Genomic DNA, 22872 nt, shown 5'->3' with positions numbered 1-22872 from the left:
TTCATAGACTTTCGCGTTTACTTTACAAAAATCACAAATATGCATAGTCTCTAAAAATAGCACTATTTTCAAAATTTTCACTAGTTAAGAGTATAAATGATTGTAAATTTGACCAAAATTAGCAGAATAAGCATAAAGAAAATTCTATTTGTTCTATCCAAAAATTGAAAGAATAAACAAATTTCAGAGGAAAACATTCCTCTACTGTTTTACTAGAGAGAATTAGAGGAATTACTTGGATGGGTTAGTTTATTTATTTCACTCAATTATATTCCACTCATCCACTAGTAATTCGACTATAGTGACTACCATTTGGACCATAAGATACAAACTGTTTAAATTACTCTTAACCATTTTTTACAAGAAACGTTAAAAAAAAATGCTCTATTCATCTATCAAACCTTATTAAAAAAACAATTATGACAAATTTCATTAAGAATATAACGGTAGAGCAGTGGTATTTTTGAAAAGATCTTACACTGATGGTATTTTAGAGAATGTATTTCATAAAATTCGTGGATCATTTATAATCAAAAACAACAAAGTTTCCGCAACGATCACCAAGTTCCAATACGCCACTCGTGGCTTAATCGCTGAGTTTGCGTGTGACCATCACCGAGTTCACAAATCCATCTGACAACGACGGGTGATAGGTCGCCAACACCTCGAAACCTTTTAGACCACAAGGATCAATGTCTATATATAGGAAAGCTCTAAGGCCTTTAGCACTCCTAAGCATGAGCAGAGCTCCAGGAGACATGTGTTTCTCCAAGTGTTCGATGACTTTGACTTTTGCTTCTTTGTCCACCCCAACAAACGATGCCAAGAAAACGACGTCGTAGTCACGTAGAATCTCTGTGGCGTTGAGTATATCCATTGTGTGAAAGATCATGCGTCTGGAGAGGTCGAGATCTCGTGAGACAAGTCGGGAGGCAAGGGAGTTGGCTTGAGGGTCGATTTCGAAGTTGTGGAACGTCGTGTTTGGGAGATGGAACTTAGCCAAGATGATGGATGTGAAGGGCATCGAACCAGAGCCCACGAACGCAATCTTGGTTGGAACATGGCTCGTGTGTTGCGTGAGGAGATCGAACTCGACCTTGCTTAGTTTGAGGTAGTTGTTGTAGTAAGGGTAGAGATCTAAATGATGAAGTGGGTTGTCTTCGAGAGATCCCAGGACCGTGGATAAGTGTTGCTCAGAATATCCTATGGCTTCACTACGTAGCTTGATGAGATTGGTTCTGATATCTTGGATTTTTGGGCACAAACTTTCGACGTCGATGTTAGTCTCCGTGGGCAAGCACGTGGACATGAGCTGTCCGAACAAGTTGTCAACATTTTCGGAAGGTTTAAGGCTCTTGAGTTTGGATATTTGGTCGTACAAGTCGATAATTTGCTTCTCGAATTGAATCTTTTGGCAAGCCATTAGGAGAATATGTGAAGTTTGGGTTGGTTTTCTGAAGACAATGTATGATGGTTCTTAATGCTCACGAGTTACATTCTTTTAACGTGTGTCCATGTCATATGGATGATGGATTAGAGTCTCAGTTCCATTCTTTCAACGTGTGTCCATGACGTTTTGGAAATCCATTTTTTATGATAGGAGTAATATTTAACCGTCTATTACATCTATTAGTTTATTAATTTCAAACTTGCATGCATCTCTTACAATATTTTGGGATTAACCCCTGTCCCTGATATAATATTTTTTAAAAGAATATTCTTAATTTGGACCAATCAATAAACTAAAGTTTAAATCTCAACCAATTTAGCTTTTCGTTTAATGTTTTAGCGGAAGAGAATATATATATATATACCTTTTTATGCAAAAGTCGAAATTTATTGGATATTTTATGAGTTTGTGACTATTTGTTTATGGGTACCAAAAATACTTTTACCTATGTATTAGATGGTATCAAGAATCTTATGTATACGAAATGAAAACACACAATTTTAATAATATTTTATCTCAATAATTTTAGTTAGAACATCTGATAAATTGGAACTGGTAGAGCCAAATGAAGAAAACTTATTAGAAACCAAAATAATTTTATTAGTAACGTCTAACGATAAGTAATAAATTAAAGGCAAATTCAGAGAAGATGGGATTGGAATTGGGTCAATGTTATTTAAACATGAGAGTAGAACATTCTCCAAGAGGGAAGTAATCATCACTCTTCCGTCTTCGTCCACTACTCCCTCTCTTGTTGGTATAACCAGGATAATGACTCAGCTCGAACTCGGACTCCTGAACCAGCTTCAAACCCTCTTTTTTAGCCAGAGTCTTAATCCTCCAATCACTAAACGGATACGTTGTCTTGTGTGTGATATGAATCTCCCCATTCTCTTTCAACATCTCTTTAGCGTTCTCAAGAAACCCTTGAACTAGCACTCGGTGACTCCTGTGTCCAAAACGCAGCGTTTCATCGTTACGTAGATCCATATCAATTACATTAAAACTATATTCGTTTTAACACAAAAAAATGAAGAGTATTATATACGAATATATTTACTCGATGGCTGTTTCGGAAGATTCACGGCCGAAGAAACGAGACCCTGCGTGTGGAAAATTGAAGACAATGCGGTCAAAGCGTCGCAGGCCAAGATTGTTATCGAAGCTCATCGTGTGAACGTCAACCTCGTGCTGAACATTGCACCCGTATCTCTTCAATATGCTTACATTATCCATCGCATCCATATACTTTGTGCACAGTTCATCTACATTCATGTAAGATTTTAATGATTCAATTCGATCTTATAATAATACTTGTGAGATGATGAGTATATGTTCATATATAACTAGTACCTTCGGAATCGAGAGATGTCGCTGTGATGTTTGTGGCCGAGCCAAAAGCTGAAGCTAGACATAATGAGAAAGAGAAGTCTCCTTCTCCAACGAGAAGGATTTCGTGTTTACTACTATAATGTCTTAACCTTTTTTCTGAATCCTCCATTTACATCTGAAGACTAAAATTTCACAATCCAAAAATATATACACAGTCATAGAGTCACAACGTAGAGGTTGTGTCAATGTCATTTAATTTTGGGTTCATTGATTGTTAATTTTTATTTTGAATTTGCCTGTTAGACTTCTATGCGAGTTTGTATAGATTCGAAGTTACTAAACCTTCCATATACCCTTTTTTGTATTAATGAAACCATTATCACATTTCTCCCTTCTTATAATTAGATTATTCCTAAATGTGATTTGAAACATTCAATTCGGAATAAATAAAACGAGTTATCGCCAATCTACAAAAACATTACATGACGTTAATTTGATCAAGATATTACTGATTGAATAGTCTTTTTTCCACTATAATAAATTGGTTTTTGTACTCTAATTAATTATCCTATGATTTTATGATCTGTGGCTATGAAGACTAAACCTAGATAACCCATAACCTTATCAAACAGATTTGAAAAGAGTTATCCTTTTCTAGATAAATATTGGATACGGTCATTCAATCAAAGAAAGCAATTTAGCATCATGCATACCAAGTAGCAAAGGTCGTCCACTTCCATACCACATGAATTTTCCACTTCCATATTAAATCTTGTACTAATTTGGTACATTCGCATATGGAAAATGTTATAAAAATGTTCTTCTCAATCCATCTCTAATCTACACATTTTTAACAAAAGATGATTGAACCAAATATTTGTAATACCCATTTTGGTATATGTTATCTGTTTTAAAATTAGATTCAGAAAAATAAGGTTGACCATAAATTACAGAGTAATCACAAGTGAAATTTATGTTATTTTAATGAAATAAACAAAAGACTATCATTCGACCAAATTTTTTTTTATCAAATCACAATGAAAAACATTATCATTATCAAGGATTTCTAGTTATAATCTTTTAATTGGAAAGAACAAAAAAAAGATTTTTCTTAGTGTTGATGTGTTTTGTTTTGTTTTGTGTATCCTCAGCACAACTACCAACAAAACTGAGAGAAGAAAATACACAGTTAACCAAGGAATAAATTCATTTTTATTATTTTCATACAACTAAAGAAAGTTGAAAGATGAATTATCAAACTTTAGACTAAAACTAAAAGCAACTTAAAGAATCAATTTGTATTCATGTCACTTCTAAAGAATTTCAAACACTAGAGGTTTTCAATCAAAAAAAAAAAACTTGGTTACCCAATATTGCTTCTGATATATTACATGTCAAATGAAATCTCTATTTCATTCAAAAAAAAAAAAAAAAACTCTATTTCATTGACCATGATATGTTACTTTAGAAGTGTAGACTAGTACAATCACTACATTATCATCTAAATATAAATTTGCATACTGTAGAATGTTGACAAACCAAACTTTGCTTGATCATGATATATCAATGTCTATCTAGAGTTGGACATCTATTAGAGACTCTAGTATTTTGGGACACTTTAGAGAAACAAATTTGAAAAACAAATTTGGTTTTATTTCAATAACTCATAAGTATATATGTCCCCTGACAATCATTCAAAACTTTATCAATCAAAATTTTTTTATCTTCTTATATTTGTAATTAGGAAAAGCCACTTGTTAAGAATTGAAAATAAAAATAGAAGAACTCTTATTTTTCTCGAAAGTCGAAACCCATTTAGTTTTCAAACTTTAAAGCCACGAAGAGATTTGCTTTGCTAGTTCTTCAAAACGACACGCATGGTCCCACTCATTACAAAACCAAACCCCATTATGCAAAAGCTCCCTTCTTTTGCCCAAACTCTCGCTTTCGCTTTTTACACACAACAAAAACGAAACTTTAATTTTTCCTATTTAACCCAAAACCATTACACATTTCTAACTTTCCCTTCATTATCATTGATCACATAACCCATGTCAAATCTACTTCCTCTACCTCCTCCACCGCAGTCGCACCCGCCGGAAACGCCGCCATGGGACACGCCGTCGTCTATGTGGTATACTCCAAGAACTACGCCATGGAGAACACCACGGAGCACGCAGTCCACACCACTTAACCAAATGGTTTCAACTAAATCACCGGCGGTTAAATTCAACGGTCTTGATCCAGAGCCGAGGAAAGATACGGTGATTCTCAGGCAGCCACGAAGAAGCAGGACCAATCTGTTGATATGGTGTGTCGCTGGTTTATGTTTTGTGTTCAGCCTTTTGCTTATCTTCTTTGGGATCGCTACTTTGATTGTGTTTCTTGCGGTTAGACCAAGAGCCCCTGTTTTTGACATCCCAAACGCAAACCTACACACAATCTACTTTGACTCACTGGTGTATTTCAACGGCGATTTGTCGATGCTGGTGAATTTTACAAACCCTAATAAGAAGATAGGAGTGAAGTTTGAACAGCTCAAGATAGAGCTTTTTTTCTTCAACAGATCGATTGCGATGCAAGGGGTCCAGCCATTCTCGCAGAGAAGACGCGAGACGAGATTGGAACCAATCCGTTTGATCTCGAGCTTAGTCTACTTGCCTCTAAACTACGCGGTGGAGCTCAAGAGACAGATGCAGAACAACAAAATAGAATATGAGATTATAAGTTCCTTCAAAGTCAGAGTTCATTTTGGGATGATTCATTACTCTTACCAGCTGCACGCGAGGTGCCATCTTCAGATGACCGGTCCGCCAATTGGAATCCTAGTTTCTCGTAACTGCACGACAAAGAGACGATGAAGAAGACGAATCGGTTCTCGGAGTCATCTTCAAAGTCTCTAGCTTTGGCATGTTCGTCAAGTATATATAGATCTCGTTTTGCTTACCTACAAAATGTTTAAAAGAACAAGACCAAGTGAACTCTATCTTAGAACAGAGAACGAAGTTTGTACTGTTTCCAAGATCAAGAAATTGGAAAGATCTTATCTTTCTAGGCAACATATTTACAATTAAACCAGTAGACACAGTTCCAAGCACAGTGGTGAATTTTTGTACTGTTGAACATACCTGAACCACCAGAGAAAAGATTTAAGACCAAAAGCAAAAGAGGTATCAAACATTAGATTCTTATGTTGGTTCCCCTTTAGGGCTAAAAGTAATCAAAAACGCACAAACAAAGAAAAGTAAGCTAACCGATTTTCTAGCATAAGCCAAGATAGAGGATTTTAAAATTCAAAATCTCAACTAAGACTAATACTTTGTACAAGAAACTTCAAAAATTAGATACAATGGTCTCACATCGAAAAGTTCAGCAGAAATTGATTAGCTAAAACCGCAACTGGTTTCAGTAGTCAGTCATGTAAAGTTGTTTGTATATAAAACCACACAAGTCTCACCTAATGGGGGCTTTAAGAAACATCACATGTCTAACGGTAGACTTAAACAGGGATCAACTGAAACCCCTTTCACATTTTTTATTCTTTTATCAGAAAGAAAGAAATAAAGCAACCAAATCTCTTTCTATCTCTGTAACCCCTCAATCCAACTTGCATCAATTGATTAAAAAGTACCAACTTTGACTATCTAGACGAAAAAATAAATGAACAAGAAACTTCACCTTTTACTTTCCTTAGATGCTGTGATCCTAGCGATTCAAAACGTCGCCATATGGGGAACAACCTTGATCATTCTCTGATCCTATTCATCTCTCGAACAGCAGACATGAAAACTTAGGACCCAGAAACCATAGCAAAACAATCAAGACCTTGACGCTAGCAAAAAAAAGGGATTCTAGATTGAAAACGGAGATAAGATGAAGTGAAAACTATATATATATATATCCTCTATAAAGATCTGATCCGTTGGCACAAGCAATACATATCTCTCAATTCAAGAATCCATATAAAACATGATCCTGATATATAGCTCGTAAGCGTCAAGATTATTAAAAGGTCCAGAGAACAAAATCCAAAGCAAATGGAAAAATAATGTGGATCTCGACTTCTTCCATTGCAACGCCCTCAAAGCTCAGCCGCAGTCTTAGCCACAATAGAGAGAGCATGTAACCCGCTCTGCAACTCCTCTTGCAACAAGCCATATATCATCCTATGTCTCTTCACCAAGCTTTTACCTTGGAAAGCATCCGAGACGATTCTCAGGTTGAAATGTGTTTCCCCATCAGCACCAGCACTACCTCGAACAGCAGCATGTCCTGCGTGCTGGTAAGACACATCTTCAACTTCTAACTCAACAGGACTTAGCTCCTTCTCCAATTTCTCTCTAATCCTCATCCCTCTATCGCCTAAAGCAACGATATTTGACCCACTATCGGAATCTTCAATCTTTTCTGTTCCCAAATCCTCCTCAACTACACTAGGTCTTGACTCCGAATCCGCCTCAGTAACATTTGCTTCGTCGTTTGTTTCAGGAGTAGATGCGAAGCTGGATTCTGAAACCTCTCCAGAGCTTGTACCCTCCTCAGCTTTGACTTCCAGAAAAAGAGCCTTCTTCTGCATCAACTTGAGCATGTTAAGGAATCCATTGTTTCTTGAAGGAGTAAGGCTCTGCTGCAAGCCGAGAAGAACCGCGAAATCAGGCGTTATCCTCAAAATCTCAGGCACGGGTCTTCCAGATAAACCCTGAACGAGAAGAGCAGCTAGCCCTTTGGTGAGAACCGAATCGGAATCAGCTTCGTACACGACGTTGCGTTCCTCGTCAAAGAAAGCCCTAACCCATACCTGAGAAACGCATCCTTCCACTTTGTTCTCCCTCGTCTTGAATTGGGAATCGAGCGGTTTCAGATTCTTCCCGTAGAAGAGAAGCTGCTCGTACTTGGCCTTTGGCTCCTGTACCGATTGGAATAGCTTGACGATCTCTTGTAGCTTCGGAGGAAGCTCTTCGATGGGTTGAAGGTCTACGGAACTCGACGGAGATGATGAAGCCGATGGCGGAGGAACGATTCCGGTTGATATTTTCTGGAAAGTGACGATCGTCCGAAGAAATGAGGGAATTGGCCGCAAAATCAGGGATTTCGCCGGATAATGAACGGAAGAAATCAAATTTCGTTTGAACGGAATTAAGCGAAGCGAAGAAACGCAACAAGAAGAAGACATCGCTGCTGCCATAGTCGACTTGAAGCTTCGAGAGAGAGACGAATGAATGAATGAATATTCCAAATCAAACCACAATCGCCAATTGAGTATGTAAGCAATGGAAGTTCCAATTTTAGGATAAACCGGGAAATATACCGGAATTGCTGAGAGTCTCCGAAAACAAAAAAAAAAATCCAAATCAGTTGCGGGGTGTGATCTGAACCATTAGAAAGTAGACGACTCTTTTCGCAAAAAAAAAAAAAAGAAAGAAAAAGATATCTTAGATTTTCCGTTCTAGCTTCGCCTTCCTTCTTCTTCGTTCGTCGTCGTCACCTCACCACGCTCCGCTAATATTTTATACTAAATCAATCATGTCCGAATCCGGCTTTTTCTTGTCCAAACAATTAAAAGTTTATGTATAGTTTAATTAATAAGATTAAATTTTGTCCCTTTCGAGATTCTATTGTTTTAACTTCCATAGAAACTGCATCTCCATTTTCATTTGAGTTTTCCTGAGATCTTTTAGAGCGGAGCTGAATCTGGGTAATTTTGAATCTCATTTTGTGACTTCATTGCAATTTCTGATAAGCCCTTTGCTTTTGTTTCTCTCTTAAATGATCTGTGTCTCTGGTACATAACACGATTTCACCTTGAGATGTTCGATAATGGTGATTCTGGTCCAGGCTTTGGTTTTCTTCCGATAGGAGTACATGTGATAACTAGCGGGTTTTAGATTGCTGGATGGATTTCGCATTATTTTCATCTATGCAAAGAAATGAGTTCGATTTCACAGTGCTAGTCATGCTTCTTTATATGTTTTGGTTGCAGCTAAATTTTCACTCTTATATTCTCTGTTTTGCTGGATAAAGTGGGGTTCGATTCACATTGTAATAAGAATAGTAAGTTTGGATTGTAGAAGTAAATTGCAGGAGAATCTTTGATCGCTACGTGTAAAAACTCTTATGTTCACAATGATTGTATGATATAAAAACTTTGTGAATTGAGAGCCATGGAAATCTAGTTGAAGGGTTCTGAAAAATCAGGTTTTTTCCCTAATAAGATGGTGTAAGATTCTCTGTTTTTTTTGTTTGCTATGCATGATTATGACAGATAGTAAGATATTTTATGTGGCTTACCTATGTTTTATATGGCTTTCCTACGTTCAATGTCCAGAATTGTCATAGGGATGGGTTCTAAGTCCGTGGTTGACATGATACAAGCCTCCTCAGGGGTTCATTTTTCTGGTTTCCATGTGAACGGGCAAGTGAATGGGTTGGAACCAAGAGCAGTTAAGGAAACCACTTCTGCATCAGAAGAGATCCAAAGACAGCCTTTCGTAATAGGTCAGTTCTGCTTTTACAAGGCTGTATTTTTTGCTGAGTAGACTGTTGTGGATAAAGGAAAGCTTGCCGGGACTGTCTTGATTTGAGATGTTGTGGCTTGAGTTTTAATGGTTAGGTGTTGCTGGAGGCGCAGCATCGGGAAAGACTACTGTTTGTGATATGATTATCCAGCAACTGCATGATCAGCGTGTTGTACTTGTTAACCAGGTAAATTTGTTCCGTTGGTGAAGTTTCATGATGTGAAGTAATAATCACCGGCCTGATCCGTGTTTCTTATGTATATAAAGTCAATTGAATTCCACACAATTTAAAGATCTAAAATTACAATATCACCTGCTAATAAAGTGTATATGGCTGAAGTTTAACATGGTTCAACCTTGTCACTATTGTTTGGATATGTGTGTCAGTGTTTGTATCCAATTCTCAAATAAACTACAAATTTCTCCACTAAATATCCAATAATAAATAATTTGGCAGGACTCATTCTATCATAGTTTGACTGAAGAAGAACTTGCTAGAGTTCATGAATACAACTTTGACCATCCGGGTGAGAATATATTTGGAATGGGGCTGCTATATTTCCCATAATCTGCTCTTGTCAACTAATAAAGTCTCAAAAGGATACTGTATTTCCCGTCTTCTTTGGGATCATTAAGGCATAACCAACACCCATATTCTTCAGTGACATCCAGTGATTGGTGTATTCTCTATTATATATCTCGTGATTTTATAGGAATTTCATCCCTGACATTACCTTACTAGTTGGTGGTTGGTGGGAATTATGAGCAAAAATTTACGTAGTACTCTTTGTCACCCTCCGTATACTTGTGTTGATCTTGATTCTAATGATTTATTATTGTTTCTGTAGACGCATTTGACACAGAGCATTTGTTGTCTTGTATGGAGAAATTGAGGCAAGGGGAAGCTGTAGATATTCCAAAATACGATTTCAAAACTTACAAAAGCAGTGTTTTCAGAAGGGTACCATCTCCTTCTCAGCATCACTCATAATTCATATTATGTACTAATTGATATCAATGATCTTAGGATAGTGATGGATATTTGAGATGCCTTTTTCATTTTCTTGCTGTCCCTTCCTGTGACAATAGCAATGTCCTAGATGTCGTCACTGGCTTTTTTATCTGGTTAAGGATCTAGGCGGATTTACATATTTTATCTTATCAATGCTCTGATTTTGAAAGATGTAAATCTGCAGGTAAATCCTACGGATGTAATAATTCTTGAAGGGATACTTTTATTCCATGATCCACGCGTCCGAAAATTGATGAACATGAAGATTTTTGTCTGTACAGGTCATTTGTTGCTTCTTCCCATGATAATTACTGTAATCTCTTGTGTATACTACATTCTATTTCCTTTTAAAGCCTCAATTGTTTTTTTCTGCTAGAAAGGCTCCACATGAAGGAACAACTTCTTAAACTTAAGAAATGCTCTATGTTTTAAAATTAGCAATTCAGCTATTTCACATTGCAATTTTTATTCATGTGCAGATGCTGACGTTCGTCTGGCAAGAAGGATAAGAAGAGATACTGTCGAGAATGGTAGAGATATCGGCACAGTACTTGACCAGGTTAGCTTTTGTTAGTTTTGTTACTGCATATATTATCCTCAAGAACAATGAGAAATGGTTTGCGTATGGCACTTTGAATATTCCGTTGCTCTCATAACCATATTAGTTTCAAGTTTTGAAATCCATATGTTTTCTGCCGATATGTTATATTGATGTCAATATTTTAATGCAGTACTCAAAGTTTGTGAAGCCTGCTTTTGATGACTTCATTCTTCCGACGAAGAAATATGCAGATATTATAATCCCTCGTGGTGGGGATAACCATGTAGCTATTGACTTAATTGTGCAACATATTTGCACCAAGCTGGGTCAACATGATCTATGTAAAATATATCCTAATCTCTATGTTATACAGTCAACATTTCAGGTAATTAATATATCTTTCTCATCGAACTACAAGTACAGCATTTGGTATTCTCTTAATCACCAAATAGAACTTTCACTACATACTGCTTTCTCTTGCAGATAAGAGGGATGCACACCCTTATACGTGATTCTCAGACAACCAAACATGATTTTGTCTTTTATTCTGATCGATTGATTCGGCTGGTTGGATTACTAAAGCTCTGTCAAATGGTTGAACAAATTTCCCTGTCCTATGTCTTTTCCGTTGTGTGATTGTTTTTTTACATGTATCAGGTCGTAGAACATGGTCTTGGACATCTTCCTTTTACTGAAAAGCAAGTGACTACTCCAACCGGTACGCTTATGGGAATGATCTTTCTGTTGTCCAATGTTGTTAGTGAATTCACAAGATTCTTTATGTGTAGATGTAGTGGTTAAACACAATGATTACTTGATCATAGATATCCCCGTCACCTGTTTCAGGATGTGTATATTCTGGTGTGGATTTCTGTAAACGGTTGTGTGGTGTCTCTGTGATTAGGAGGTACTTTCCGTTATCCTAATTTTAATTGAAGAGAAACTCTGGCTCCTTACATATCTCATTCTCTCACCACCTTGACGGTTTTGAAATAATGCTAGCGGTGAGAGCATGGAGAATGCACTGCGAGCATGTTGCAAAGGTATCAAGATCGGGAAGATCCTAATTCACAGAGAAGGCGACAATGGTCAACAGGTAAACGAGTCACTCCTATTGCATCTCAGGGGTTTTCTTTCACCGGTACTTGATGTCTAAGTCACTCTGCAGCTCATCTATGAGAAACTGCCAAATGATATCTCGGAGAGGCACGTCCTATTGTTGGATCCTATTCTCGGCACAGGTGATTAAACCGTCTTTCTTCATCACTGAAAACACTTTAATTCCTTATTTTTCTCGCTCTATTGCACACGGTTTGTCAGTACAAGACCTTTTGAGTACCTGATGACACTAAAATTGAACATCTTTTCAGGAAATTCCGCAGTTCAAGCTATCAATCTCCTTATAAGCAAGGGTGTACCCGAGGGAAACATAGTATTTCTAAACCTTATCTCGGTAAGCTAACACATACCCTTAGCATATCATCTATACCCCTTGTGGTTACTCCTTATCCATGTTTATCCAAAGAATGGAGCTGGATTGAGATATTTTGTTTTCTCTTTGTTTAACCAGGCACCTCAAGGTGTTCATGTGGTCTGCAGAAGATTTCCAAGAATGAAGATAGTGACATCTGAAATCGAAAATGGATTAAACGAAGAGTTTCGTGTTATTCCTGGAATGGGCGAGTTTGGGGACCGATATTTTGGCACAGACGACGACTAGGACACTGTGGTCCTACAGCATTAGTTGTCCCTTCCATGGCCTGCAGTGCAGTTTATCTATGCATTCAACATCCTATCCGCTACAACCGCTACACAAACTATCGAATGAATTCCCTTTAACTATGTTTATTTCCATTTAATCCCCCTCAAGTTCTTCTTGGGAACAGTTTTGATTCACTTATGAATTCCCAAGTGAGGGGTTGATCGAACTCGGGACTGGGTACTCTGCAACTCCTGTGTATCATAACCATATATAATTATCCTTGGAACTACTCCATCTGCAACTCCTATGTACCATGGCATGTATAAATATCCTTGGAACTCTTGGCTTCAACGTCCAAAAATATCTCTTGTTTGTGTTTGTAAGTTTGGATGGACACACGTGTGGTTAAAGTGTGTGAGAGAGGTACTATACAAAAGACTCTGATTTTGTTTTGTACCTATCTCTTTCTCTTCTCCACATATCCAAGACTTTGGGGATAAAGCTGGGATCATTGGCTGCCATTTGGTAGTAGAAGCTATCACCCATTTGCTTTATCTGAGGTTGATAATCTTCCTCGGGCTCTCCTTCTGACACGTATGTCAGAATTCGAACAGTATATTCCTCGTAGATATTACCTATATATAATCAAAACTTGCAGGTACTTAAGGCTTTGTCTTGGCCTCCTCGTCCTTCAGCAAAATCTCTCCTGCACTCCAAAAAGTAACCATGTCTGCTTTTGTCGGCAAATACGCAGGTACATACACTTAACATGCACTCTTCTCTCTTAACAACTCTTCGCGTTTCAGTCTCGTCAGCTTCTCTCTTACGTGCTTTCTGAGTTCAGATGAGCTGATCAAGACGGCCAAGTACATTGCAACACCGGGAAAAGGTATTTTGGCGGCAGACGAGAGCACAGGAACCATCGGGAAACGATTCTCCAGCATCAATGTTGAGAACATTGAGTCCAACCGCCAAGCTCTCCGTGAGCTCCTCTTCACTTCCCCTGACGCTCTACCTTGCCTCTCCGGTGTTATCCTCTTCGAAGAAACCCTCTACCAGAAAACCACTGATGGCAAACCCTTCGTCGACTTCCTCCTGGTCCGTCCCGGAGAAACCAAACTCCAGCTCTAGTCTTAATCATTGTGTTCAAGAGTTGCATAGTTGAAGCTCTTGACATGACTCAAATGAAACTTAATCTGATTCTTTTTCTGTATCAGGAGAACGGAGTTATCCCCGGAATCAAAGTGGACAAGGGTGTGGTTGAGCTAGCAGGGACCAATGGCGAGACCACTACACAGGGTCTAGACTCGCTTGGTGCACGTTGCCAGGAGTATTACAAAGCAGGAGCCCGGTTTGCCAAATGGCGTGCTGTCCTCAAGATTGGGGACACCGAGCCAAGCGAGCTCTCCATCCAAGAGAACGCCAAGGGGCTGGCTCGTTATGCCATCATCTGCCAGGAGAACGGACTGGTTCCGATCGTCGAGCCAGAGGTGCTGACTGATGGGAGCCACGACATCAAGAAATGTGCGGCGGTGACCGAGACGGTTCTTGCTGCTGTGTACAAGGCCTTGAACGACCACCACGTCCTCCTCGAAGGCACTCTGCTTAAACCCAACATGGTCACTCCCGGCTCCGACAGCCCAAAGGTAACCAAACTAAGTGTAGCGAATCCGGTTTGGTTATTTACTTCAGTGTTCTCGACTTTTTGGTTTCAGTGAAACTGAAAACCAAATACAGTTTGGTTTAAGGTTCAGTTTGGTTTGATTTGATTCGATTACACTAAAGCCGGCTTTTAACAGGTTACACCGGAAGTGATCGCGGAACACACGGTGACAGCTCTCCGCCGCACGGTCCCACCAGCGGTGCCAGGAATCGTGTTCCTCTCAGGTGGACAGAGCGAAGAGGAAGCGACGCTGAATCTGAACGCGATGAACAAGCTCGATGTGTTGAAGCCATGGACGCTCACTTTCTCCTTTGGCCGAGCCCTCCAGCAAAGCACACTCAAGGCTTGGGCCGGGAAGACCGAGAACGTAGCCAAAGCTCAGGCCACGTTCTTGACAAGGTGCAAGGCCAACTCGGACGCTACCCTCGGGAAATACACTGGCGGGGCTTCCGATGACTCAAACGCCTCAGAGAGCTTGTTTGTCAAAGGATACAAGTACTAGTTGATTCTGATGCGGTTTGGGTATATATGAAATGTTTCGTTGGCGTTTTAACTGTTTAAATGTATTTCGATTTGGTTTAGCGTTTGACCAAACTGCGTGATGTTATTAAGCTGTGTCTCTATGCCCTCTTGTGATGGTTTCTTTAAATATTTTCGCGCCATGACATAACGGTTTGTTCAAAAGTTCGGTAATATCTCTAAGTGGGTCCTACACGGGGAGTTTTCTTTTTGTTTTTTAATTTTTTTTTTTACTCGGGGAGTTTTCACAAATAATTCGCTTTACCTGAGAGACTTAGACCATCTGCAATGGTGGTATTTAGGAGAGTTTCTCATTAATAAAATAATGAAAATACTAAAAAAGTAAGAGAAAGGCTGAAAACCGATTCTAGTTTTAGAAATTATAAAACTTTTATGAGAGACTTATTTGACACTTGTCTCTTTATGATTTGTCCACTCAAAATATTTTTCAATTAAATTTGTGTTCACATTATAAATTATGTTCACACTTAAAATGAAAAACTCATATTGAGATACTACCGTTAAAGATGATCTTATACATAATTTTAGAATTTTCTACAGAATTGTTTGGTTGAAAATTCTATAAAATTAAATATTTGACTTTTTTCCATAACATAATTTTATAAAATTAGGGTCATCCCTCATAAGAATGTTAGTTGAACGTAGAGTAAGACATAAGCGAGTGGATCACGTTGTTTGTTTGTTAACCTTGATGATTTTTTGGTTTTGTACGATTATTAACATTAATTTTCATAAAATTAGTGTTATTTTGGCTGGAAAGTAATTGTTATCGAGACAGCACATGCTCATGTGATGAGGGTGGTGCAAGGGTCCACGTGATCCAATCGCTTCTGTCTTAAGCCTCTCTTCTTCTTCTTCTTATTCTTCTTCGCAATTTAACAAATTATCAAAATTAACAAGCAAACAACGACAAAAACAAAACGAAATACGAATCTTTCTCGTATGTAACTCCAAATACTCCCTTCGCAAATCTCAATAATTTTTATGTAAAACCAAATTTATCATTCTTTCCTTGGCTCTTCGTTTTTTCAAATTTCCTTGATTAAATTAAAGTATATATTTTATTGAGTTATGTATGTTAATATAAGTCTCAACACACATATATAGATATTAAAAAAAATGTTAACATCTACGTAATGTTCCCTAATCCCCGCAATTAACATGGAACAGCTCCAATACATAAATGAAAGAAAGTTGTAATGTTAATATTAATATGCTTTACCAAAAAAACAATTTAATTTGGTAGCTCAACGGGTCATCCGGGTGAGTAAAACATCAACAAAAGATCCGCGATTGAATCACACAAATCGCTGCAATCAACATGGAACATCGCAGGTCTTAGAAAAGATAAACCTCAATGAGCCCAAACTTCCTAATAAATATTTACCGAAGATCTAGCTAGAGAGTATGCGTCTATATACACATGAATATCTTGGACTCACATGTTTCATTTCATATTATCGAATTTTAGAGCCACGTCGTATTTAATTAGAAAGATACACAACTTATTTCTCAAACGACTTCCGATCTAACTAATTTATTGTTGATATAGGAAAAATGACACTTGAATAATGGAATTGTCACATGTACTTGTCAATGGCTGGTCAGATATTGAAAAATTTGTGGACCAAAAACTCAAGATTTAATTTCCTTGATGATAACTATGCTACTTATTTATATTCATCCACACACTACAAGAAAGAGGGGCTTTTCCGTCGAATTATTTACGACGATTTGTAGTCGTCGTAAATTTACGACGACATTACGTCGTATTTACGACGATCAAAAATTTCGTCGTAAATTCGACGTAAAAAATAACCCTCGTAAAATCGTCGTAATGTTACGACCGATATTACGACAAGATTACGACGAATTTTATTTCGTCGTAATCTTGTCGTAATATTTACATCGATAATACGACGAATTGTCCTCTATTTTGTAATTGACGTAAAATCAATGTAAATGTGATGTAAATTTTATTTCGACGTAAATTTCATGTAAAAATGCAATGGTAATATGTTGGTAACCAAACAAAAAATTCTATATATACCCCTTCTTCTCTCATTATTCCATCAACCCAAAAAAACATATAAAGACACAAATTTTTTGAGTCTTTGAATGTTTAAGTAAAATTTTTAGTAGTTGAAATTTCTATCAAATTTCAGAAACAAAAAGTCAAATATTTGTTTTTGAAATGTCTATATACGATCTACGAAAGTGGATGTATACGCCCAAAAATAGTGATGGGTCGTTGACTGAAGACTTCAAAAACGGATTGGAAATATTCATGTACCAAGCCGGCCTTCTGGAAACTGTAATTGAAAGCGGCAAAATGTATTGTCCTTGTGTGAAATGCAAAAATAGGAAACATATTCTTATTGACACTGTCTGGCAGCATTTATTGAATAGAGGGTTCATGCCCCAATACTTTATTTGGTATCAGCATGGAGAGGGATATGGTCAAAGTAGTGGTCAGATGGCTGCACGGAGTACTAGTAATCATCAAGAACATGTGGATTTTGTAGCGTCCAATGATTATCAAAGTAGTCAAGTTCAGGGTGAAGATCATGATAGGATGCATGAAATGATTACTGATGCATTTCATGAAACACATGCTGATACTGTTGAGGAGCCCAATGCAGATGCGAAACGCTTTTATGATATGTTAAACGCAGCAAAGCAGCCTCTGTACGAGGGATGTAGGGAAGGTTTATCAAAATTATCATTGGCAGCTCGGATGATGACAATAAAAACAGATCACAATCTATCTGAAGTTTGCATGAACGATTGGGCAGATCTTATTAAAGAGTATTTGCCAGATGATAATTTGGCTGCTGAAACGTATTATGAAATTCAGAAGCTGGTTTTTAGTCTTGGATTGCCTTCTGAGATGATTGATGTTTGTGTTGATAATTGTATGCTTTTTTGGAGAGATGATGAGAAGCTTGAAGAATGTCGTTTCTGCCAAAAGCCAAGATATAGACCACAAATTGCTGGGCGTAAGAAGATTCCTTACCAACGAATGTGGTATCTTCCTATCACTGATAGGTTAAAAAGACTATATCAATCCGAACGGACAGCTGCGTCGATGAGATGGCATGCAGAACATTCACAAACAGATGGCAAAATGACTCACCCGTCTGACGGGAAATCTTGGAAACATTTTAACACCGTACATCCAGACTTTGCTAGGTCTAAGCGAAATGTTTATCTTGGTCTTTGCACTGACGGGTTTAGTCCATTTGGTATGTCTGGTAGGCAATATTCATTATGGCCTGTGATTCTTACGCCATATAACCTTCCTCCAGATATGTGCATGCAAAGAGAGTTTTTGTTTCTAAGTATATTAGTCCCTGGTCCAAATCACCCGAAGCGGGCACTTGATATGTTTTTGCAACCACTCATACATGAGTTAAACCAGTTGTGGCATGTTGGAGTACGAACATATGATTGTTCGAGTGGTAAAAATTTTACGATGCGAGCGGTGCTTATGCGGACAATAAGCGATTTTCCGGCATACGGAATGCTATCAGGTTGGACAACGCATGGGAGGTTATCATGTCCTTATTGTCTTCATAGGACTGATGCATTTCAGCTTAAACATGGTAGGAAAACCTGTTGGTTTGATTGCCACCGTCGGTTTTTACCACCAAACCATCAATATAGAAGAAATAGGCGTTTGTTTATAAAGAACAAATTGGTTCGTCTCCCTCCACCAGTGTACCTAACTGGAGTAGAGCTTGAAGCGCAAATAGATCATTGGGGTGGACTTGAAACGGTCCCCCTTGGAGGAAATTGGCACACTCCTGCGAATATGCCTGACGGATATGGGGTTCATCATAATTGGCACAAGAAAAGTATATTTTGGGATCTGCCTTACTGGAAAGATCATTTGCTTAGACATAATCTTGATGTTATGCACATTGAGAAGAATTTTTTCGATAACATCATGCATACTGTTTTGAACGTCTAAGGAAGAACCAAAGACAGCGTTAAATCACGGATGGACTTACCCGATATATGTAACAGAATTGAGTTGCATATGGTGAGTAATGGGAAAGCACCTGTTCCTGTATTTCGGTTGGGTGCTGAACAAAAAACAGCTTTGTTTAATTGGGTATCATCAGCCGTGAAATTTCCTGATGGATATGTATCTAATCTGGCTAAATCTGTGGATAAAGGACAAAAGTTTTCAGGGATGAAAAGTCATGATTGTCATGTGTTTATGCAACGGTTACTTCCTTTTGCGTTTGCTGAACTCCTACCGGGACATGTCCATGAGGCACTAGGAGGCATTGGAGCTTTCTTCCGTGATCTAAGTACAAGGACATTATCAGAAGATGTAGTTGCACAACTGTCTACAAATATTCCAATATTGTTGTGCAATTTAGAGAAAATATTCCCACCTGCTTTCTTCGATGTTATGGAACATTTACCTGTACACCTCCCTCATGAAGCAGAGTTGGGAGGACCTGTTCAGTTTAGGTGGATGTATCCGTTTGAACGATTTATGAAGCATTTGAAGGGTAAGGCCAAAAACTTAGCAAAAGTTGAAGGGTCTATCGTGGCGGGAAGTCTGACAGAAGAGACTTCTCATTTCACGTCTTATTACTTTGCTCCAAAGGTTCGTACACGCAAACGGGCTCCAAGACGTTACGACGATGGGGGTGTAGGACAAAGTTACGCAGTAGAATGTGTGCCTGATATATTCTCACCAATTGGACGTCTAAGTGGGAAACTGAAAGAAACCCGTTGGTCAAACGAACAAGACTACCACAGCGCACATACATATATACTTCTGAATTGCGAGGAATTGGCACCTTACGAGAGGTACATAATTATAACCATGTATGATTAAAATTTGATATATTGAACATGCGAAATGTCATTAACAATGTATTAAAATTTCAGCACTTTCGTCAGTCAAGTCCGAGAATGCATTGACGGTGTTTCAGAAGATGAAATTAACAAGCGAAAAGACCAACATTATGCATTGTGGTTAAAAGGTCAAGTTGAGCATGATGACATGACATATGCAGTATGGTTTCATGAGTTGCTCCTAGGTCCTATTTCGAAGATAACTACTGCAGCTATGTATTTCACACGTGGCTATGTTTTTCATACTTATAGTCATGGCACTCAACGGGCAACTACAAACTATGGAGTTTGTGTACGAGGTGAAGTAGACTTTTATGGGATCATCAAAGAGATAATTGAAGTGGAATACCCCGGATTAGTCAGAATGAAAACTGTTCTATTCAAATGTGATTGGTTTGATCCTACGAAAGGTCGTGGAGTGCGCATGAACAAATTTGGAGTGGTAGATGTAAACGCATCTCGGCAATACAATAAGTTCGAGCCATTTATACTTGCATCTCAAGCAGAACAAGTCACCTTTGTTCCATATCCTCGAGTTCGGAATACGGGAATTTCATGGCTGGCGGTTGTCAAAGTTGCTCCACGGGGTATAATTGATGGTGTAGATCTCCCGCCAATGCAACAAGATGATTGTGTCGACATTACAGAACCGGATGTTGAAGAAAATGTTCTTTTAATTGATCCACGTAATCGACAAGTTGAAGATCTACATGGGGACGAAACTGAAGAAGGTGTTGACGAATTTACGACAAGCAGTGATGATGATGACAATGATGATGAGGACACCGAGGAAAATGTTGATGAAGACTAATTAAATATATTGACATTAATTAATTGCATGATTTGAACGTTTCACTGTAACATTTGTCAAATTTAAATTTTTGTTTATATAAGCTTCTTGTTTTCATTTCTTGGGGACCCGGTTAGAAAATTTATCAAGTGATCCACCATACCTCTATAATATGAAGATTGAAAATTTGTTTATGTGTTGACTTGAACATATGTTGACTTTTACGACGAATTTACGACGATTATTAAGAAATCGTCGTAACTTCGTCGTAACATGCAAACCCTAAACCCTATAGGGTTTAGCTTTCCCAACTTACAAAATGGTTTTTAGGTTCATTTTCCTAAGTAAACTGATGTATTATATAAGGGTCTGTATTGTAAGGTTCAAGAACTTGTAGAAATGTGGTTTTTATTACGACGAATTTACGACGAATGGGAGTAATCGTCGTAAATTCGTCGTAATATACCATCGAGATTACGACGAAATGTAACCCCTAAATCTTAAATCAATCTTTTATGGGGTTCTGGGGGGATTTTGATGAAGAGAATGAAATGGCTTACCATCTCATAAGGTAAAACAACTTTCTAAACAAAAAAAAAAAAAATTCTAAAATTGACATATATGTGTTTATCAAGTAATCTTAAGGTGTTATATACATTTACACAAGATGTATGGATTTATCTTACATCTTACTAAAACCTTCATTAAGTTATGTAAACATGTTAGAAAGTTATACACACCACATTTATCATGAATAGACATGCTTGTATGTCCTTATGGATGTTTCAATTTTTGAATTTCATCAGTTTTGTATAGTTTGTCGTTAATTCGTCGTAATATTACGACGAATTTACGACGATATGTGTATACACAGCCGTTCTAATTTTAATGATTTATACGATTCGTCGTAAATTCGTCGTAATGTTACGACGAATTTACGACGAATAACACGGATCGTCGTAAATTCGTCGCAAAGTCCAGATACACCCACGTGTGTTTGTCTTATTCGCTTTGTGTACGGTGGGAACTTTGCGACGAATTTACGACGAATTCGTCGTAAATTCGACGTAACATTTACGTCGAATTTACGACAAATATAAATTCTATATATAGGGTTTAGCCCCTTCCTCATTTCGTCGCTCATCTCTCCTTCCTCTCTCGCTGTCTCTGCTTCCTCCTTCCCACCTCCTCCTTTCGACGCAAAAAAAAAAGGTAAATAATTTTTTTAATTATTTCAAATTATAATAATTTTAAATAGTTTAGAAATTCAAACGGTTTAGGTCGGGAATTAGTTTAGGCTCGGAATTTGTTAGATTTAGGATCAGAATTTGTTAGATTAAGGATCGGAATTTGTTAGATTTAGGATCGACATTGTAATTAATTTGAAAAATAATTTTTTTCCGTTTTGCAGACGATGCCTCGACGGAAGACGCATTACATCAATTTCATGGCGGACGGACATTCTTCCCGGGCGTCTGCCTCGGGAAACACCGGGACCGATGTCCCTTCCTCATCTTCCGGAGCCTCTCAGGTTCCGAATACCGCGGAGCCGTCTCCACCACCGCCTCCACCACCGCCTCCTCCACCGGCTCCCGAACCGGTACCCGCCCCGGCTGCCGAACCGGTACCCGCCCCGGCTGCCGAACCGGTACCCGTCCCTCCTCATCCGTATGCCCAGTTTACGGTTGAGGATTTACTAGCCTTACCGGGACGGGGGGCTTTACGACGTCTAGTTCCCGGAAAAGCGGAACCAGGCTCGTTTTGGTAAGTAAACTTTTTTGTTTTTTATAGTTTTTAAATTAACGCTTTAATTTACTTAAATATTAATGTAATAATTTTTTTTTTTTTTCATAGGTTTACTTTGGATAATTGTGTCGGTCGGAGCGTTTCCGACTGCATTAAGAGTCATTTCGTGGAGCCGCACTACAATTGGAGCAAGGTGTCGCAAGAGACGTGCGACACCTGTTACAAGTGCTTCGCGGTAATATTTTTAAATATTATTTATATCATTTTAAATTGTTTTAAATTTAATTAATCTTACTTTTATATTGTTTATCTAATTTTTTGTTTTCTTTTGCAGCAACGGTGGAATTGGGACATCGGGATCAACGAGACGGTCCGCGATGCTTTCGTGGAAAAGGCGAAGAAACGCCTAGTCAACACCGTTTCCGATTGGAAGCGGAAATGGGAGACCGACGGCGACGACGCAAAGCCGAGCTCCATGTCCACTTGGTGTTGGAACGGGTTGAAGGCGTATTGGGTGGACCCGCATGCCCAAACCACCGCTGCTAAGTGTTCGGCCGTCCAAAACCGGGTCGATCCGGTGACTGGTGAGAAGTTAGTGACCCCGCACACTTCTGGCCAAGTATCTTTTGCGGGAAGACGTCTCATGATGGTAAGTAATTAAATATAATTTATTTCATTATTATTTTAATTTTATTTATTACTA

General features: G+C 38.3%; 6 protein-coding genes across 6 annotated transcripts; 3 read left to right on the top strand and 3 right to left on the bottom strand.

The window, feature by feature from the left end:
- Window positions 1-586: 586 nt before the first annotated feature.
- On the bottom strand, window positions 587-1423 carry LOC18029615 (nicotianamine synthase 1). The gene has a single exon (XM_006413113.2). The coding sequence runs from the start codon at window positions 1421-1423 to the stop codon at window positions 587-589; it is 837 nt and encodes a 278-aa protein (XP_006413176.2).
- Window positions 1424-2122: 699 nt separating this feature from the next.
- On the bottom strand, window positions 2123-2951 carry LOC18029614 (uncharacterized protein At4g26485). The gene is made up of 3 exons (XM_006413112.1): window positions 2804-2951; window positions 2511-2715; window positions 2123-2399 (listed from the first exon to the last, which is right to left on the bottom strand). Exons 1-3 carry the CDS (start codon window positions 2949-2951, stop codon window positions 2123-2125), a joined length of 630 nt encoding a protein of 209 aa, XP_006413175.1.
- Window positions 2952-4624: 1673 nt separating this feature from the next.
- On the top strand, window positions 4625-5923 carry LOC18029613 (NDR1/HIN1-like protein 13). Its single transcript, XM_006413111.2, has one exon. The coding sequence runs from the start codon at window positions 4834-4836 to the stop codon at window positions 5641-5643; it is 810 nt and encodes a 269-aa protein (XP_006413174.1). The 5' UTR covers window positions 4625-4833; the 3' UTR covers window positions 5644-5923.
- A 735-nt stretch (window positions 5924-6658) lies between these two features.
- LOC18029612 (sufE-like protein 1, chloroplastic/mitochondrial) lies at window positions 6659-8028 on the bottom strand. The gene has a single exon (XM_006413110.2). It carries the CDS (start codon window positions 7965-7967, stop codon window positions 6864-6866), a length of 1104 nt encoding a protein of 367 aa, XP_006413173.1. The 5' UTR covers window positions 7968-8028; the 3' UTR covers window positions 6659-6863.
- Window positions 8029-8224: 196 nt separating this feature from the next.
- LOC18029611 (uridine kinase-like protein 4) lies at window positions 8225-12920 on the top strand. The gene is made up of 15 exons (XM_024149356.1): window positions 8225-8999; window positions 9108-9277; window positions 9393-9484; window positions 9755-9824; window positions 10146-10258; window positions 10494-10590; window positions 10789-10868; window positions 11041-11235; window positions 11334-11417; window positions 11508-11568; window positions 11697-11757; window positions 11853-11946; window positions 12019-12091; window positions 12221-12303; window positions 12421-12920. Exons 1-15 carry the CDS (start codon window positions 8995-8997, stop codon window positions 12568-12570), a joined length of 1428 nt encoding a protein of 475 aa, XP_024005124.1. The 5' UTR covers window positions 8225-8994; the 3' UTR covers window positions 12571-12920.
- Window positions 12921-13093: 173 nt separating this feature from the next.
- On the top strand, window positions 13094-14899 carry LOC18029610 (fructose-bisphosphate aldolase 5, cytosolic). The gene is made up of 4 exons (XM_006413107.2): window positions 13094-13306; window positions 13397-13650; window positions 13770-14198; window positions 14352-14899. Exons 1-4 carry the CDS (start codon window positions 13279-13281, stop codon window positions 14715-14717), a joined length of 1077 nt encoding a protein of 358 aa, XP_006413170.1. The 5' UTR covers window positions 13094-13278; the 3' UTR covers window positions 14718-14899.
- Window positions 14900-22872: the final 7973 nt, after the last annotated feature.

Source organism: Eutrema salsugineum, unplaced genomic scaffold (assembly GCF_000478725.1).
Source record: "Eutrema salsugineum unplaced genomic scaffold, Eutsalg1_0 scaffold_1, whole genome shotgun sequence".
Classification (NCBI taxonomy): domain Eukaryota; kingdom Viridiplantae; phylum Streptophyta; class Magnoliopsida; order Brassicales; family Brassicaceae; genus Eutrema; species Eutrema salsugineum.
This window is presented reverse-complemented; position numbering and strand designations above follow the sequence as displayed.

Coding starts and splice junctions, on each gene's coding strand:
- LOC18029614 (XM_006413112.1), bottom strand. CDS start 2,951: ATGGAGGATTCAGAAAAAAGGTTAAGACATTATAGTAGTAAACACGAA. Junction 2,716..2,803: donor GACATCTCTCGATTCCGAAG/GTACTAGTTATA, acceptor ACATGAATGTAG/ATGAACTGTGCACAAAGTAT. Junction 2,400..2,510: donor TCTTCCGAAACAGCCATCGA/GTAAATATATTC, acceptor TTTTGGACACAG/GAGTCACCGAGTGCTAGTTC.
- LOC18029612 (XM_006413110.2), bottom strand. CDS start 7,967: ATGGCAGCAGCGATGTCTTCTTCTTGTTGCGTTTCTTCGCTTCGCTTA.
- LOC18029611 (XM_024149356.1), top strand. Junction 11,236..11,333: donor TTATACAGTCAACATTTCAG/GTAATTAATATA, acceptor TTTCTCTTGCAG/ATAAGAGGGATGCACACCCT. Junction 11,947..12,018: donor AAGGCGACAATGGTCAACAG/GTAAACGAGTCA, acceptor GTCACTCTGCAG/CTCATCTATGAGAAACTGCC.
- LOC18029615 (XM_006413113.2), bottom strand. CDS start 1,423: ATGGCTTGCCAAAAGATTCAATTCGAGAAGCAAATTATCGACTTGTAC.
- LOC18029613 (XM_006413111.2), top strand. CDS start 4,834: ATGTCAAATCTACTTCCTCTACCTCCTCCACCGCAGTCGCACCCGCCG.
- LOC18029610 (XM_006413107.2), top strand. CDS start 13,279: ATGTCTGCTTTTGTCGGCAAATACGCAG. Junction 13,307..13,396: donor TTTTGTCGGCAAATACGCAG/GTACATACACTT, acceptor TTCTGAGTTCAG/ATGAGCTGATCAAGACGGCC. Junction 13,651..13,769: donor CCTTCGTCGACTTCCTCCTG/GTCCGTCCCGGA, acceptor TTTCTGTATCAG/GAGAACGGAGTTATCCCCGG.